This window comes from Amphiprion ocellaris, chromosome 4 (genome assembly GCF_022539595.1).
Source record: "Amphiprion ocellaris isolate individual 3 ecotype Okinawa chromosome 4, ASM2253959v1, whole genome shotgun sequence".
Classification (NCBI taxonomy): domain Eukaryota; kingdom Metazoa; phylum Chordata; class Actinopteri; family Pomacentridae; genus Amphiprion; species Amphiprion ocellaris.
The window spans coordinates 7,351,823-7,370,241 of record NC_072769.1 but is presented as its reverse complement, the minus strand read 5'-3'; the positions used below and the strand labels follow the sequence as shown (position 1 = coordinate 7,370,241).

The window sequence follows — 18,419 nt, the reverse complement described above, 5'->3', positions numbered from 1 at the left end:
CTGAGATAGTCTCCAGCTCTACATGACCCTCTACAGGACAAAGTGGGCAAAGCTAATGAATGACAATGAGACATACAATTTCATAAAGGAATTTAGCTATGCTCTCCAAACTGAAAAAAAACCACATATTTTGCAGGGCAGGTGGAAATGAGAGTATGTTCTATTTGCATTTCATACAACAAAGTAATAATTTGATATTTTAAAATTCTTTTATTTGCTTTTAAATCTTTAAATGGTCTTATCCTGCTGTACTTCTCTGAGCTACTTTACCGTTATACTCCTGCCTGGTCTCTTAGTTCAGCTGATCAGCTGCTCCTATATACACCCAAATCTAAGTAGAAGCTCAGAGGGACAGAGCCTTCTCTGTGGTTGCCCCAATTTTATGGAATAAATTGCCTTTGCACCTTAGACAGGCCCCTTCACTGTCCATTTTTAAAACTCATCTTAAAACACACTTTTACTCCCTGGCTTTCCATCCAGCATGAGACACTGATTTTATTTGTTTTTAGGGCCCTTATTGTGTATTTCTTGATTTTAATTGTTCTTAGTGCCTTTATTGTGTGATTTTATTTGTTTTTAGTGCCTTTATTTTGGATTTCTGATTTTATTTGTTTTTAGCGCTTTTATTGTGTTTATTTGTATTTTATTTGTTTTTAGTGCTTCTATTGTGTATTTCTGATTTCATTTGTCTTGTTCTGGATGTACAGCACTTTGGTTCAGTCTGTGGTTGTTTAAAGTGCTATACAAATAAAGCTGGATTGGACTGGGATTGGATTTTGAGGAATACATGCAATTCTACTTTTGCCAAGAGTTACTAAAGATGTGACTGATGCCGCTGTTATGTTTGTACCCAAAGTCCAGGACTACAGCCAGGTGACTTACCTGTGCATGATGACTGGAAGTAAAAATTTACAGTCTTTGCTTTGCACTAACACAACCAGCTGTTTACCACACAGCAGTTTGCTACAGCATCAAACAGCATGAAGTGTTCTGCATAGACATAATCATCACAATCCTTTTGCCACTTTTTAAGTCAGTAATTTCACTTTTTATGCACCAATTATTTTTTGCTAATCTGTATTCAAAATCATATTGAAAATATTATGTCTGCTTAGAAACTAAAAGTAGACAATTATCAGTTACTCAAGTTTAAAGTTGCAGAAAGTCCTTTGTGTGAAAATTCCATAACAGTTTCCTGGGTTTGTATTTTGTTGCTGTACCTCAACAGGTAATATCCTGCTTTTCCTTTTCGGACAACTTAGATTTCTTGCACCTTCACACAGCAAACATGCCCGAGAAGTAAATTCAGTCTCTGAAAAGCTTTACTTCCATCACATTACAGCTTTTCCCTAAACTTTGTATCTGGGTGGCTCATTCTTTTTTTCTGTTTAACATCTGATAGGCCGGATTCAGTCTGAATCAGTCAGAGTGTCTTTGTTCTGCACATCAGGACTCCTGGTATTTACACATGAACAATGTTTGTTTTATTACTAATAATGGAAGTGTGGCTTATTTATCAGCTAATCCAGCATTGACAGAATTCTGAGCCTGCACAAGGCCTTTTGTCTGTAATAATTAACCCTAACCCTTCCTGATATCACACTGATTAATGGTTTGTGCTTGTCAAAGCAAACAACACCAATCTAAATACTGCATACTGTGAGACAAAACAAGCACACAATATAAATATAATATATTAAATCTACAGTTTGAATAACGGGGGAAAGGTGAAAGAAGAGGAAGAAATAGAAGCAGCTGCTTCTGATTGGCGCAGACGGGACACGTGACCAGCCTCACTTGCATATCGAACGTGCAGGTGAGCGTGGGAAGGAGAAAGCAGTTTCAGATATGCGGCCCACACGTCCACATCCAACTGCTGGATAGGGACTTATGTCGGTTTACCGGAGAATGTCGCTTTGAAACGGGAGTCACCGGAGTTCGTCTCACCTGGACGCTCAGTAACCGACAGGTACCTACCGAAATTTATCTAATTTCTCCTCGCTACAGAAGGCAACAGCCGGCCTAAGAGTCGAGCTACAAGCCGAGCAGTTTGTGAGTTAGAGAAGCGGTTTCACCTGAGCAGGAAACACAGCAGTCCGACAGGTGAAGCAGGACCTGCAGCATTCCGCCGTGTGCAGACCTGCATCCGCCCGTGGTAATATAGAACTCCAGTGGATGTGTTTGAGAAAGGAGGGGTTAGGGAAAAAATGCGTTATTGAAAATACAATTTCCTTGACCAAAGGGACTCTTGTTTGCATCTGGTGAGGACATTTGTGGTGAGTTTGGGAGATTTTCTTAACCGCTTCTTTTCTATTTTCTTGTCTTTATGATTCTTAAGTGGAGTTTTTTCCCTCCATTCATAGGGTTGATAGACTCATTTATGCACTAACCCAGTCTATTCTGATAATTTTCCTATTTGAGGTTTAGATCAAGGTCTTGCAAAAAGAGGCATGCAACACTTGCATTTTAGATTATGACTATTGAATTAATTTTAAAGCATTTCAGGGCTGCAACCAAACAGAAACTGCTTATTTTCTCACATTTACAGTGAATTGTTGTGTTTATAAATGAGTTTCCTTGAGTCCAAAGTTACTTTCAGTTGTTCAGCAAACAGACTAAAACCCCACAATGTTCAGTTTTTTGTAACAGAAGACAAGAAAAGCAGAAATTCCTGTAAATGTCTGACATTTGTGCTAAAAAAATGAATAATTTCTAGTTTAAATGTAGTCAAATGGGTAAAAAGCCAAAATAAAATCAACTATGTACTAATAAAACAAATTTGCAGTCATAAAACAACAAAAAAGCAGTCAAACTTCATAACTGTGCTCAATTTCATCTGTTGCTTTTAATTTCTTCCTATTTAACAGCTGCTCTTGTTTTAGATGAATTGTTTTATTTAAAACCCACCTGCTTTAAATATTGTTTTCATCATTTAACTTTGCCTTTTTAATATTTTTATTGCATTCTAAGTTTTCTTTATGTGTGCAGAGATGTTTTATTCTAATGCACTGACGTTGTAAATGAGACATTCATACCTCAATGTACTCTTTAAATCAAAGGAATTTTTTTTTTATATTGAAATAGTTCCATATTCATTTCCTGGTAAATTATCTGACCGATCATAAACTGTAATGTTTTTTTTCAGTCTGCTCAGAAGTTATTCTACTAATTTCTTTTTTCTGCTCCAACGTCTGCTGAATTAAATTAACTAGGGATGATTGCTGGCATTTTGGTAAATGTTCAAGTAAATGTAATGGCTCTATACTGTAGGTATGCGTTCAACATTTTATTGTGGCTTTCAAAGAAGCTGTAACTCAGGTTTGCCTCAACTTTTGAATCCATACTTTCTGATGTTTTTGTGTCCAGCTGCATTATATTGAAGGATGTTTGCAGTGTTTTACAAACTTGAAACAGCCAAATATGCTGCAGGGTAGTTTTGTTTTCTTGAGGAGGATTGTAGTGTGACTAGTCTGCAGCTAATCCGAAATGTCATCTTAACAATGGCAGAGACATAGTTGCATTGCTCAGTATTTTAGTGGATGAGGTATCCGTCCTGGTATTCAGAGCTCTCATGGCCTTGAATGAAGCCCACATCCTCAACAGTTATGTTACGTTCAGGTCACACAGGTCATTCTTACTGCGGTGTTTTAAATAGAAATTAGGCCAGTTTCCAGATTGAGCAGCTTTGTGTTGCTCCATTTCCATCTGCTTTAGCTCTCTGCATCAATATTTTTCTACATTTTCCATTTAGAAAAATAAAGTACAAACATAATTTTAGAGTTAGTTAAATAAAAGGAAATTAGCACAAAGAAAACAAACTGTAAAGAAATGTGATTATTTATTGCTTTGATAAATGTATCCTGATGGCTTCTGAAATAACAATCCCAGTATTTTAGATTTTGGATTGATGTCAACTTAAGAGTTTAAGAAACTGTGCTTTCCATTTCAAGTCAAAATATATTTTTTGTGGATCTGGGAAGTAATAGAAACATTAATTAATGAAGAGAATCATTATCAGTAGACTGCAATAAGTCATCAGTTGTCAAAGATGATGCTTACTTGTGTTTTTCCGTCTCGTGTGTGAACACGTACATCAGCATCTGCCTTTTTACACAAATTGTGTTGAATGAATAAAATACCATTTGTCTTTTTTAGATGTTCCACTCCTATTTGCATCTCACTGAAGCCATCTTGGTCCAGATGTGAGAGCACAAGCTGTGCAGATCAGATCGATACTTTCTGTTCCTCAGGGAGGTGAGTTCAGCCTAAACATTGTAACCGAGTGCTGAAAAATTCACAGTATCTTGTGATATTTATTTTTTATGTTGCGGTGGTGTATTATGTTTTTTTTGTACTCTAGAATCTGAACTAGACTTCTATAGTTGGGCCCCAGCCACAGTTTCCCCTCCTGCTATACCTGTATAGCAGCAAGGAGACTTTGGTTACTCTGTCTAAAATCTGTGTTTTCCTAACGATTTCCAGAGAAGGGTTCTGGGGAAAGAATTATGTCTTTTGCTACCAATAACTGTTCAAATGTTTTTTTCAAAATATAAGCACAACTTAAACCCATGAATATCTTCATCTATCAGTCAGCTGTTATTGAAAACTTTATGCTTTCTTGTAGATAAAGTTCACATTTTTCCATACTTAATTGGAATTTACTGATTCAAAGACAGTATTATCTCCATTTCCATAATGTTTGGTACCAAATCACACGTTTCTTTTCAGAAACTAAAGGCACTATAGACCAATAAAACTTTTTCTTGTAAATGTTTGATCTGAAGCTATACATTTACTGCCCAGTGACAGTTTGTGTGTTTCCCTCCCCAGCCGTCTGTCACCATGGCAGTGCAGGTGTTAATCCCAGCTGCTGTGTCGGCGTTTGTCTCCACTGTGGCGTCTCTGCTCAGTTTGACTCTGCTGCTGCTGCTGTGTGTGATCAGGAAGAAAAGACGGATGGAGGGAACCTACAGGCCTGGTTTAGAGGAGAGGAAACAGATGAGAACAGCGGGATCTGAAAAACCCCACCTGAAGCTACCGTTGCCCAAAGAGGAACGCCTCATTTAATCAAAGTGGCCTCGCATGCTTTCACGCCGCTGTCACCTTGTGAGGCCGTGGATTGATAACGCTTGTTTCCTGATGTGCCGGTGCTGCTGTGGGATCATCCATGTTTGTCTTTTGCACCGGACTGATCAATTCTATCACCTGTTTCACTCCATGAAGAGAGGAACTATTTCATACTGTAAGGTTTGCTCACTGGTATTATGTAAACAAGTCACTTCTTTTATTGTGTTGCACGAGGAACATGAACTGAAGTATATTTTGTAGTTGTGTGCAGGTCAGTATTTTTTCACTGTACTGCGTGTTCTGTGTATTTATGTAAAGCTTTATCTTTTTACACTCTCTCCAAATATGAAGAATGTTGATTATAACACTGATGACTGTGATGCACTTTTATATCAATTCCTGAGAAGCACAATTTAATAGAAAACAAAAAAGCTGTTTGTATGGTACACAAGGTGTTATGTGAATAAACCAGCAAATGTCCACACTAAGTGCTGCTGTTTTGTGTTTCCCTTTGAAACTTTGACACTGAGGGAAAAAAAAAAACTTCAAAATGCTTAGTTTATTATTTATTCAGATTCTATGTGAACAGTTGCCAAAAATGTGATAATTATCTTCAGAATGTAGCAGTTCTTGTTGGAAATCTCCCCCACAGATATACATTTGTAAATAGTTTTGTAGCAGTGACAAATGGGCTTTTCAGTAGATACATTCTTTGTTCTCACTTGCACACATTTTGTTTTATTTCAGTCATTTTTCCTACTGGACTTAATTTTGAGTGCATTTTGTTAGCCACACAATAATCAGAGACACCAAAAACTGTATAAATATCTGTAAAAATAGCAAGTTTGTCACCCCTAGAATAAGTCTAGCAATATTATGTGTCTGTTATTGTCAAGAAATACTGTTAAAAGACTAAAAATAATAAGAAAACAATAGAATTGTTAAAAACATGACTGAGCGTTGCTGGGCAACAAGTTTCTTCATTACCATGAGAAAATACTGTAGTTTGTTATGATTCATTTGCACTGTCCAACTGCCATTAATACTCATTAGAGCACTAAATCTGGATCAAAATAGTCCCCAACAAATGCACCACTTTTTTCCTGTTTGTGTAATATCCAATCAACTCTAGAGCTGTCAGCTAAACTAGGAAATTACTGAGTCCTCATTAAATATGAAGCAATATACTTGCAGCCTGATTTTTTATATTCACATCCTCAACAGAAACACACAAACTTGGGACAAAGAGTCTCAGATAGGCAAGAGAAATACTGAGACACACACATTGCTTTAGTCTTTTCATGGGATTTGTTGACAGTAACAAAAACTGGAATGCAAACCAGCCTCATCCTTTAGGCTTCGAATCTCTTCTTCAGTTCCGACACTTTGATTGCAGGGCGTTCTTCTTCCTCGGGTGCGTCCGAGCGGCTGTTTGTGTGGGACACATCTGAGTCACAGGGTGGGTGAGTCTGTGATCTCTCTCTGCTTCGAAGTACGTCGACAGGTCTCCCAGGTTCAGCCAAGGCCTTGGTCCTGGTCTTCACCTGGAAGCTTTGGCTGGAGGCTTGAGACTGAAAGCGCTCCACAGCAGATTGCACTTTAGGAGGAGAGCGGCTCTGTCTAACCTCCTGCTCCTCTTTTCTTGCTGCTTCTTCGCTCTTTTTATCCTGACAGGCAGAAGGTTTGAGGTCAGCAGCTAGACTCTGAGGTCCAGGAGGGACTGTAGTTTCTGGATTGGCTGTTTCCTCATGTCCTTGCTGCTCCTCTACAGAGCCGGGATGATGAGGATTCAGTTTCATAAGTTTGTTTAAAGAGTCTCCCACTTCTTTACTTTCCTCCTCTTGGGTCTCTTCTTCTCTTGTCACAGTTTTTTGCATTTCATTTGTTCCTCTTTCTGTCTGGAGTCCCACAGCTTCCTCCAACCCTTCATTCTCTTGTTTCTCAGCCATTTCACTTACAGGGTAATCCCCGAAACTCACTTTCTTTTCTTGATCTTTTTCTCTCTCTTCTTCTAACTTTATTTCCTTGAAGTTATTTTTGTCGTCTATTTCTTCTTGGTTCCCATTTATTGCTACCTTCACTTCTTCCCGTTCCTCTCCGTCCTGCCTCTGCCCCTTTTCTTGATCTTCCTTTTCACATGCTGTCAGCAGACTCTTTGTCCCTTCTTCCTCTGGTACGCTGGTGTCCAGGCACAGCCAGTCAGAGTCCTCTGTCAGGTCTGACAATTCCTCCGTTGTTTCCAGATTCCAGCTGTGCAGGCTTTCACTGCCGCTCATAGACAGAGACAGGCTTTCCTGGCTGGGGTTGACAGGACCATACTGGAAAAACAGACACAGATTAGAAATTGCATTTATATGTACAAGTGTATGTGTGTGTTAATTCCTCATTTTCTTACCTTCATGATAAAGTCATGGCTGTCCGGTCCAAACAGATCCAGGCTACGAGTGCCGTACAGCAGGCCGCGCTCATGTGAACTCCTGGAGCTGAGTGTGTCAAAGATCTCCCCGAGAAGATCCATCTCCTCTGGGTCACACAGCAGTGAATCTTCCCCTTCTTCCTCATCCTTCAGGAGCTCAGAGTCGTCCTCGGCCACAGGTCCAGACACAGCTCTGACGCCAAACAAATGACAACCAAAATAGCACAAACAAGAAATAAAAAACACTTTGAAAATTCTTATCATTTTCTTTATGTCTTACAAACGCAAATGGAACAAGTACGCAGATTCTTTCAGTAAGTGAAAGTTGCAGTTTAAATATACTCTTCGGCAAGTACAAGTTCTGCATTCTTGAGGAGTATTTTAGTTGTATTACCAAATACAAAAGGTAAAAGCACTAATTATGCAGCATAACTCCGTCAGTACATTTAAACTACTTTAAATTCCAAAGTATAAAGAAGCTGAATAAATAGGATAGTATGGGAACAATTTAGAATGTCTGGCTATTTGATTAAGGTTTCATTTGCTAGGAGCTTCTTCTGTGTATTTTGGGCTATAGGTCATATTTAGCACTAGGATGCAAATGTAAGGGAGAAAATCTTAATGTGCACTGAACCTATAATTCCCTTATGGTGCCTCAGTGGCTGGTTAATTTTAAGTTTGATGATGACTTATTTTGGACAAATAACTACAACACATAATTTACTTATGAGAATACTCCCTATGAGCTGTAAATTGCCATTTTGACCATGAAGAATTTGTTGAAAATCAAAAACAAAAATATTCAGACCCTTAATTCAGTACTTTGCAGAAGTCACCCCAGTGTTGCCTTGGCTGTATTTTTTTAATTTTAATTTTTATTTTATTATCTCTTATTAATCCCACGGAGAGAAGTTCAGATTTTCACATATCCCCCCAACTGGGGAGGTCAGAGCGCAGGGTCAGCTGCAGTACAGCGCCCCCTGGAGCAGGAAGGGTTAAGGGCCTTGCTCAAGGGCCCAACAATGGCCGCATCGGGGTTTGAACCACTGACCTTCAGATTAGTAGTCCAGAGACTTAACCGTTGTGCCACCACTGCCCCCAGGTCATTAATATACTTATATGTAGAATTAAGGTGAAGCCCCAACCAAGTCACTGATCACTTAAGAACACCTCCATAGCATGATGCTTCCACCACCATGCCTCACAGTAGGACGCTATTAGTTGATGTGAAGTAATGAGCAGTCATCAGATCCAAGAGTCTTTTCCCCCCATGCTTCCCCCATAAGTCCATGAAGTGACCATCTCCAAATGGGCTGTCATGATTCTTTAACTTAGAGAGGTTTCCATCTAACTATATATATACGCCATAACAGCTTGATTGATAAGTGCTGTTGAGATGGTATTCCTTGCCGTAAGTTCTACCAACTCTGCAGAGGACTTCTGAAGCTCTGTTAGCATTACTGTTAAACTCTTAGTCACTTGCTTGTTTACCCATTTAGGCTGGACAACCAACTCTGGGAGGAGCCCGTACTTAATTTTTTACAATTGTTGAGATCTTGGTGCTCTTCAAAGCTATGGTTTTATGCTCTTGTCCCAATGTCTGCACAGAGTTCCATGGACTTCATGCTTTGGTTTTTGTCCTGACACTTTGAACTGTAGGAACTTCTATTTAATGCTTTTCTAAACTCTGCACAAGCAATTCCGTTAGCCACTGGTGGACTCTAATCAGGTTCTAGATAGGTTCTCACTGATAAACTGCATAGAACGCACCTGAAAAAATTTTTGGAGGGTCTAAATACTTTTGGAAACGTGAGATTTAGATTGTTAAATTTTTATAGACTGAGAGGTAGAACTGTCAATTTTATCTATTTGAAATTAAATCTACTACACAAAAAAGTGTGCAAAAAGCGAAGAGGTCTGTACAGTATCTGAATCTACAGTTTCTATTTGTTTCAAAATCAAATCACTCTGAATAAGTAACAGGTGACTGTAGGGTAAAAAAAAAAAAAAAAGTAAAAAAGAAATTGATGCCCATCAGAAAAATTGTGTTAAAGTATTGAGTAGCAGAAAATAAGATACTCAAGTACAAGTACCTAAAAGTGCACCAAAGTAAAGTACTTGAGTGAATGTACTTAGTAACTTTCCATCACTGCTCACCCATCCCATGTATCTCCAGTGTCCCTCATGTTGTCCTTGTCTCTGGGAGTCTGTTTGTGAACAGGCCGACGTGGACGCGACTGACATTAGGCAGCACAGTAACAAAGCAAAGGTGCAGCAACACAATATTCCAACAAAAAATGTGACAAATGTTTTTAGAGATGCACAATCAAGCAATTGAAATGAAGCGATAAAAGGTGCGTGAGGGCACAAAGAAGCAGCATTAGACAGTAGAGCAGGCAGATAGGCTGTGATGAGTATATATGCTGATTGATTGTTCAGTTAAACAAGATTTAAATGAATGAGATTTGCATGAAAATGAAATGTTGGATCTTACCTTTCCAAAGTGCTGTGTGATTGGCAGCCGGCTCTGCAAGCAGTCAGATTGGACACGGCGGTGTGTTATTGATCCACCTCTCTGAAGCTTGTGTTCTTCATTGTGGATCTGTAGTACACACAAGGAGGAGGTATAAAAACCACAGCAGAGCTTGTTTTAATCAAAGCATGTACCCACATAAACACAAACCCACCTTATGCATCAGCAGGTTTTTCAAACCAGACTTGGCGAGACCTTTGGCCTAGTAGAGAATGAAAAACAGATCAGTAATTAGATTTCACCTGTGCAACATAACCTTCTCCTTCTTAGAGCAAAAAGCCTGAACTCACCCTTATGTTTGCTTTAGACTTCATGTTGAGGATGAGAGCTCCTCCCCCTTTCTGTTATAAGAACAAACGCATCCGTGTTGCACTTTTTACCAAGATGGGAAAAAATCAAAAAGTGTTTCATAGAAGATTTAAAAGACCTACCTTTAAATTACCAACTAATTGTTGATATGATTTGCCTCTTCCTACAAAAACACAGAAATACAAATGAAAGAAGTCATGTGGTACAAACAACTGTATGCCCAGGAATACAGGTACACACCTGCTGTTGTTTCACACTTTATTATCTCCTCCTCAAAGAGATCATCTGGTTCCTTCCCTTTGTTCAAAATATCCAGACGACTATCAATAAACTGTCAAAACCAAACAACAACAAATATTATTTACGTTTTGAGTCACTTCATCAAAAAATCTCAACCACTCACAGACTCACTGAGTTTTACCTCAAGCAATATACAATTTTGTGGCTTTTATTAAGTAAATGATCTAAATACCAGGTCTGAAATAACAACCAGATCAGCAGCATTCCTACTCTTTTAAATTATGAGTCTGCATAGTCCAGCAGAGGGCACTGCTTACCTGTTTGAAGAACTGTAAATGAATGGCACTCTGTAGGAACTGCTTCATGCTGGGAGACTTGTGATCTAAAAACAGTGTTTCGCAGAAACATATTTCACCCTCCTGCAATGAGAAATAGATAGAGAACACAACAGGGTCAGCAAAAGAACAACGAGTACCGAAAGCAGAAACAGGTTTTGATCAAACAAGCTGCAGCTTAAAAATGCAAACAGCACCTTAAATTACTGAAATAATGAGGATTTATAACAAGAATTCTTTCAGCTTTTTAATGCATGCAAAAGAGCAAATAATAACATTTTCGCTTTTAGTTATCTAGTCCACTGTTGTCATTTGCTATTTTTAAAAGTATGGCAGAGTCTGCAACAAGTCTTTCTATGAGTGACGGACCTTTTGACCTTGCAGTGCATCCCTGTAGCCTCCAAACAGCAGAGCCTGAGCTTTGAGGAAGGCCAGAGAGACACCACAGCCGGGTGACACCGCTTGGCGTTTCAAACACACCTTCAGCTCGGACATCTGGACACAAATTTACATTCATATCTGTGACACTGCTACTGCTCCTGCTGCTCAGTAATAATGGGTTAAACAACACCATGCAATCAAGACAAGATAAGTGCATAAGGTGATTCAGGGAAACATTTTGTCGCTTTTTTTGGTGAGTACTGCATATGAAAATGTGGGAAGAGGAAGTTAGCAAAAATTACTGTGTTCGTATCAGTGACACTACAGGGGTGCAAAAATTATTACAGAAACTCAAGAATGTAGCAGAATCTAAATTTGGTTCCTCTGCGGCAGATATTGCCCTCAAAATGTCCCAGCTTAGGTGTAATACTTTGTGATTCCCAGGAACTATAAGGCAGAGCGTATCATGATGGATTGGTTACAGATTTCAAGCTACGGTGTACAGAAATTATTCAAACAATACACCATTGAGTAGAATTTGTCTCATATTACTTTTTGCAATCTAAAGGGACACCCCCCCACCCCCCATTTCAGCTAATTAGATTAGTTTATGTGGCTCCACCAGTCATCATAACACAGAGAACCCTGTAACGAACAAGCATCATCCAATTCTGCTATGCATTTCTGTAGTGAAATAACAAATTTTTCTAGCTATGAAAACAAAGTAACAAAGTGCTAAGTGGGGAACAACAAAGAAGTTAATGTATAATCACACAAACCCACACAAGGAGTGTTTATTACCACATCTGAAGGTATCTTCTTAAGGTCATCAAATGGGGTTTCAAGCGTGTTTGTATCCACATTCAGAATTACAACTTCCTCCAACCCACGACTCCTCACCCTCTGGCAGACAGACACAGAGATGCAGTTTAATGAGAAGTCAGAAGCTGGTAGATACATAGCATTTATAGTTTTTGAGTGGGTTCATAGTATTAATGAGCAGTTTACCTCAGACAAACTGGTGTGAACCCCTATTAGGTAAGGCATAGGTGCACTGTAACCATATAAATAAATGAAAATATGTTAGTAGATAGACAGACAGACAGATAGATAGATAGATAGATAGATAGATAGATAGATAGATAGATAGATAGATAGATAGATAGATAGATAGATAGATAGATAGATAGATAGATAGATAGATAGATAGATAGATAGATAGATAGATAGATAGATAGATAGATAGATAGATAGATAAGCTCACCAGCAGTAGTCCAGTAGGTGGGGTGGTAGGACAGGAATGAAGATGTGTTGCCAGTACATGGGATATAACACAGCACTGAGTGCATGCACGCAGGATGTCAGCTACACATAGAAAATGAAGAAGAGCTTCAACACACAATACACAAAAGGCTGTCTGCGTGGTTTGACATAGGCCACATATGACTTCAAAATAGCACAATGGAGGCTATTTTGGCTGCAGTGTGTTTCCAAGTAGTTGCAGTCGACGTTTTTTGTCATTACTGTGGTGAGGTGAATGTTAATGAGTAGGAGGAGCTGTTAGGTATGTGACAGTTTCTTAAAGTAGGTTTACAGAGAATGGACATGCTGTAAATGTCAGACAGTAAAAATAGAAACACTAAAGTGTACGTCTTACGGTGCTGAGCTTGCTGGCAAAGATGAGGATGCGTCTCTCAAAGAGCAAGCTGGCATAGAGCTGAAGCAGGTTCCCCACATCTACTGCCACAATCAGCTCAGTCAGGTTCCTCTGGTAAACCCACAGAGATACGCAAACATCCGTTTGAATGGGAAAAGGGTTTGTGTTCAAATAATCCACCTGTTTTGTAGAAGGTATAAGATACAAATCCTGTATTTAGATTAATCTAACTTACTCACATTTTCAGGGATGGAAGGGAGACTTCGGGGGTCTGGAGCAATGAAATATGGAACCTGGTCAAAACAAATGTGATGGAATATTATTGAGAATGTGGCAGGAAGTTCATTTTAAGTGTTTTTGCCTTCAGCAACATGGACAGATTAGTATCTTCAACCATAAATGTATGCATTGAAGGTTGCAGGGTTTTAATTATGGATTTCATTCCAAAATTTTGTGCCATTACACGCAAATTTGTTTTGTAAGCTAAACTCTTTGCATAACACAGCCTTAAAAATTGCAATCTTTTATGAATTCTAACCTCAGTCTTGATATGCTTCAGTAGCAATTTAATGCATTTATGCTCTGTAATTACCTCAGGGGGCAGAATCCGCTATTCCTCACCGCACTGAAATGTCCTTTTCACTATTTATGCTGCATCAAAACTGAATAAAAGTCCCTGCTAATACAATTCCTGCTGTTACTATGATAACCCCAGGTGTTACCACGTAAGACAGGACTTAAATGTTATGGACTGAACTTAGATTTTCACACTACAGAACTGTGTTGGATGAACAACTGTCTCTTTTAGGTCATTGATTACTTATTTTGGAATGAAACTCTCTTTCAAATACAAAAATCCACAACCAGCTGTAGCTTTGTGTCACATGGCGGCGTTTCTTTAAAGACAAAACATTTGTTATGGGGTCAGCAAAATCTGGTTTATTCATGAGCTGCAGATACCTAAATTCAACTGCACCAAATGCCAAAACAAGTGTCAAATGTTAGTGCCACTTTGGTTTGATTGATTAGAAGGGTGAGCGACAAGAGTTTAGTCCACACACATCAGCTTTAGCCACCAAGCACATACAGCTGAGGTTTTCCAGCAGGAGTTAGTCTGTATCTGCTCGACCGTGGATCCAGACCACATGAATCCCTGTGGGACTCACCCCCTCTTTTCCCTCTGGGTGTCCAACGGGATGGGACACCTCTGTGCTGACCAACAGCTGCTCTCCCTCAGAAAAAACACACAACAACTCTAACCACTGACAGAGAACAGCCGCAAAGTCAGGCGTTACTCCTGGTTCTCTTTGTCTAATTCGAGATTTACCATCTGCAGAGTGACCGATCCAGCTGCCAGCGGAAGGGGCTGTTTGTAGAGAGCAGCCAGGAGCGCTTTCATCTCATTGGTCTGTTGAAGAGATGAAGCGTTAATATTCAGACGAGGATGAGTGGAGGAGGATAAGGATTGTGCACAAGCACCTCACCTGCCCCTTTGAGAGGTAATCAGCCAAGCTGTTGAGGAGTTTGTAGAACACTTCGAACCATGGAAGATAACTGTGGTCAAATTAATTGGAGATGCACGAAAGTAAGGTTAACAAAGTAGAGCCATGGTGTCAGAATTCACCTTTGTTTCTCACATGCACAGTTGTACCTGAGGATGCAGAGGCAGGTATGTGTGCTGTTGGTGAGACGACAGAAGCCAAAGCGCTGGCATCCCTCCAGGTCAGTCAGAACAAAAGTAAAGTGCTGCACGGCCACTCCATCCCTCACCCTGAGTAGCAGATAAGTAAGAAATGAACGAGAAACAAACACGTTCCAAATGTACCCTGGAGTAGACCAAGCAGTTGATACTCACCTTTGAATGTCATATGGGAAGCAGAATCTGGGTAATGTTTGACAGGACTCCTAGAAAATGTGCAGAATGAAAACTGAAAAATTCCCAAATAACAGGAGTCTAAAGCCTGATACTGGCTCTGTGAGGCTTTAATTAGCTCCCACAGACAGGGATACATACTGATGTTTAACATGTATAAAGTTTTGAAGATGCTCAAAAATGCTTAGATTTGTTTGGTTTTTATGTATAATTTTGTAGGATTTTCATTTTCATTTTGAAGTTTGTTGGGTAAATTGTGTAATATATAATATTGCTGGGCCTTAACCTCAAAATTAGTCTGATAAAGCTGTATAATATATAATATTGTAAGGCCTGAATTTTATTTTTATTTATTTATTTTTTTAAATTAGACAGGAAATTTTCTATATTGTAGGGTCTTAACCTTAATGGTTAATGCATCCAGGTAACATATTGCATTGTAGAGTGTTAACTTTAAAATTTAAATTAGTTGGGTAAATTTGTATATTATACTGGAAGGCATTAAATTTAATATTTAATTGAGCAAGGTAAATATGTCTTACATATATTATTGTAGGATCTTAACTTCGATGTTAAAATTAGTCAGGCACATTTGTATGGTATATTATATTGTAGGGCATTTACATTAATATTGAAATAAAACAAGTGAATGTGTATAATATGTGTAATATTGTATGGTTTCAGACAAATCTTTTTTGTAGACAGCTAAAACTGTAACAATAACTGTAATAATATATCATATTTTAGGGTGTTAGCCTTATTGTTGAAATTAATCTGGTAAATCTGTATCAAATATAATACTGTAGTGCCTAAACCCTAATGCTTAAATATGGCAGGTAAATTTGAAGTGTATATAATAATGTGAGGCTTTAATCTTAATATATAAATTAGTCAGGTAAATCTATATCATATATAATATTGGAAGGTCAGGAGCTTAATATTTGAACATGTTTGTAACTTTAAATCTTATTTTTCTATTTGAAGACTCTTATTTATGTCTGTTGTTTTAACCATGCTACACAAATCATGGTCATCTGACTTGTTAAGTCAATTGATAATTGCCTATTGCACTTTATACAAAGTACTGAACTACATCAAGAGTGAGGTAATAACTGTGGCTAAAAACAAGTTGTTATGATCATTTTTACATGACAGCATATCCACAAACATCTTAGTTCATGTTTCCAGCAGAAGGAGACATGGTTGACTACCTCATCACTGAAGTCCTCTGGAAACTGAAACAGCAGTCCAGGATCTGTGACATTAAAAAGAATGAATGAACCAACATCAGTGCAATTACTCCAAACAATGTCTACTTGGAAGCACTAAGCCTACATTGTGGCAGAGTGTTTAAAGTGTACTGCAACGCATAAAAAGAATATAATAACAGCAGACTGCTAAAAAGGTTTAAATTAGATGCATGATTTTATGTCACCAACAACTTTTAGTGTTTGAGTCCATCGGCTGCTCAGTCAAAGAGATTATTACCACAGTATGTTCCCGTCTGGTTTATGTGTTAGTAGACTGGCTGTGTGGTTTTTCTGATCACGTGACAGGAAGTATGAGCAACTCTCAGCACAGCAGAAACACCTTAATATACACCAAGTCTGACATCTTGTCATTTTGTGACCGTGAACTGACTTCTGCTGATCATGTTTGGAGCCTATTTCAAACGCTAGTCACATCAGTGGAGTGTGTCGTGTAGGAAAATGACGAGAAAATGGATGGAATCACAAGAAAATAGTGGAGAAACTATTTAAATCAGTTTTTCTGTTGTTCGCAAATGACTCTGCACATCTGAGTTGCTCTGCAACAGATGACAAACTTATTGGAATGCAGCATTTGCATACACTGTGTGGACTAGGTGTGCTGCAGCCTCACCTTTGTCTCTGGCTACAGGACAAGTTGCTTCAAAGAACCAGTAGAAGGTTTGCTCAGGGTTTTGTCTGACAGGAAAGAGATTCACGTCATTGATATGAGATTATACGTAGAATGTGTTACCTACCAAACATGGAAACATTGATACAGTAAAGCTGCCAAGATGTGATACTCGAATTATAATTATATATGGATAAAAATAAAACCGAAAACAAAAAAAATTATCTACCAAAGACAGGTAGTTGATTCTATAAAAAAAGAGTTAGGTGTGATTGCATCAAAAAAAAATTCAGAAGCTGGTCATTTGCATGTAGGATAAAGGAACACTTTGCTTTGAACAAAAACAGGCTTACTGATAACTGTATAGAAACTAATACAGGGCAACACGGTTGCTGCAAGGAACTTCCTGTGCAGTTGCAAGAGGAAGTAATAAAAACCACAAGAACAGACTGACAGGCAAAGTGATGATGATGGAACTCGACGAACACAAAATGACATGAAAAACTTACTTCAGTCTGGAGCCCATGGTGTCTGAATGTGACTGTGTCCATGTGTTTGTCTGGGAGGAGAGAGATCTTCAGCAGGTGTTAGATGATGGTCATACCTCTGATGTAGCGGAGCTTTAACTGAACGCAGTCTGAACAATCAGCGCTGGAGTGACAGAACACTTCCTGATCTATGTCATTATGAGTGTTGAGTCAACGTGTGGATGACGTCTGTTATAAGACCACCTCTCAGAACTGTCAGCATTCACGTTCACTTCTTTTAACTTTCAAGTGCTTGTCTTCCTGTTTCTCTGTTTCACCTCATTTAAACACATGCAGCAGAAGATAGCTTTTAATTTGAAGTCACACATCCTATCTATCTGTGTGAGAAGCTAAAGAATCATCTAGTTATAGAACTTGCACTTCTGCTTAGTGACCTCAGAGATTTCACCTAAAAAAATCCCCTTTTTCCTCCATCATCATTTTCTGTTTTCATATTAGTTTTTTCTATATAAACAGTTAGAAGAGCTGCGTAATAACCTATTAAATACAGAGGAACTGCTATTAATAAGCACATCCATAAGACAAATGCAGTTCACACGGTATTTATCCTTCAGCAGAGTGGAGCGGCTACTGAGGATCTGTTTATCGCCTGGTTTATATCGAGGAATGCTTTCATTTGAACATACATGTTTCCTACATGTAAAGCTGACTGGTTATAGCACAAATAAACTACTACAAATAAAACCCTGTACACGTAATTGTATGCATGTGTGTGCATGTCTGTGGGTATGTATTCTTTGTTGTGTGTTCTGTAACCTGCAACAAGTTGCTTCAAATGAATTGCCTTAAATGGAATTAATAAAGTCATTTGAACTGAACTGATTTAAACTGAACTGGCTTCAGGATTCATGCCATAACAGAGCATTTGCTGCTATGAGTCTCACAGCAGAAAAAAGGGCAAAAACACCTTGCTCAGAGGCACCATCTCACAGATCCCATACTGCCTCCTTGTGGTGTTGAAGCCAAACTGCTAAATCTGCAGACTGCAGATCTCCATTTTGGTTTGCTTCATATTGTGACATCCACAGTAAACCTTAAAGTCGAATTGAGCATCCTTTAAGTGTTGTTTATATCACAGAAAAGTACTGTATTTTTGTTAATGTGCATCAGCAAAACTTAGAAACAGTCTTTTATCTTATTATTTTGTTTTTCCATCAGTTTAAAATGTATTTAAATCCAAAT

General features: G+C 38.5%; 1 protein-coding gene and 1 long non-coding RNA gene across 4 annotated transcripts; one reads left to right on the top strand and one right to left on the bottom strand.

Annotated features, from left to right (window-relative positions):
• The first annotated feature begins 1,627 nt into the window (after positions 1-1,627).
• LOC111584071 (uncharacterized) lies at positions 1,628-4,255 on the top strand. The gene is made up of 2 exons (XR_004849196.2): positions 1,628-1,969; positions 4,156-4,255. It is a non-coding gene; the product is annotated as an uncharacterized LOC111584071 (long non-coding RNA).
• Positions 4,256-5,620: 1,365 nt separating this feature from the next.
• dennd1c (DENN domain containing 1C) lies at positions 5,621-18,309 on the bottom strand. Of its 3 annotated transcripts, none has more exons than XM_023293318.3 (23): positions 17,199-18,309; positions 16,693-16,757; positions 16,023-16,066; positions 14,794-14,843; positions 14,590-14,709; positions 14,423-14,492; positions 14,266-14,346; positions 14,105-14,170; positions 13,178-13,231; positions 12,939-13,049; positions 12,546-12,646; positions 12,290-12,335; positions 12,083-12,184; positions 11,270-11,395; positions 10,883-10,984; positions 10,566-10,656; positions 10,448-10,488; positions 10,307-10,357; positions 10,171-10,218; positions 9,978-10,085; positions 9,641-9,720; positions 7,463-7,676; positions 5,621-7,385 (listed from the first exon to the last, which is right to left on the bottom strand). In XM_023293318.3, the coding sequence occupies exons 1-23, from the start codon at positions 17,213-17,215 to the stop codon at positions 6,420-6,422; spliced, it is 2,754 nt and encodes a 917-aa protein (XP_023149086.2). In that variant the 5' UTR covers positions 17,216-18,309; the 3' UTR covers positions 5,621-6,419. The 3 variants fall into 3 exon arrangements, with proteins under 3 accessions (XP_023149086.2, XP_035814535.2, XP_023149087.2); XM_035958642.2 differs by having other exon boundaries at positions 9,641-9,690; XM_023293319.3 differs by lacking the exon at positions 14,105-14,170.
• Positions 18,310-18,419: the final 110 nt, after the last annotated feature.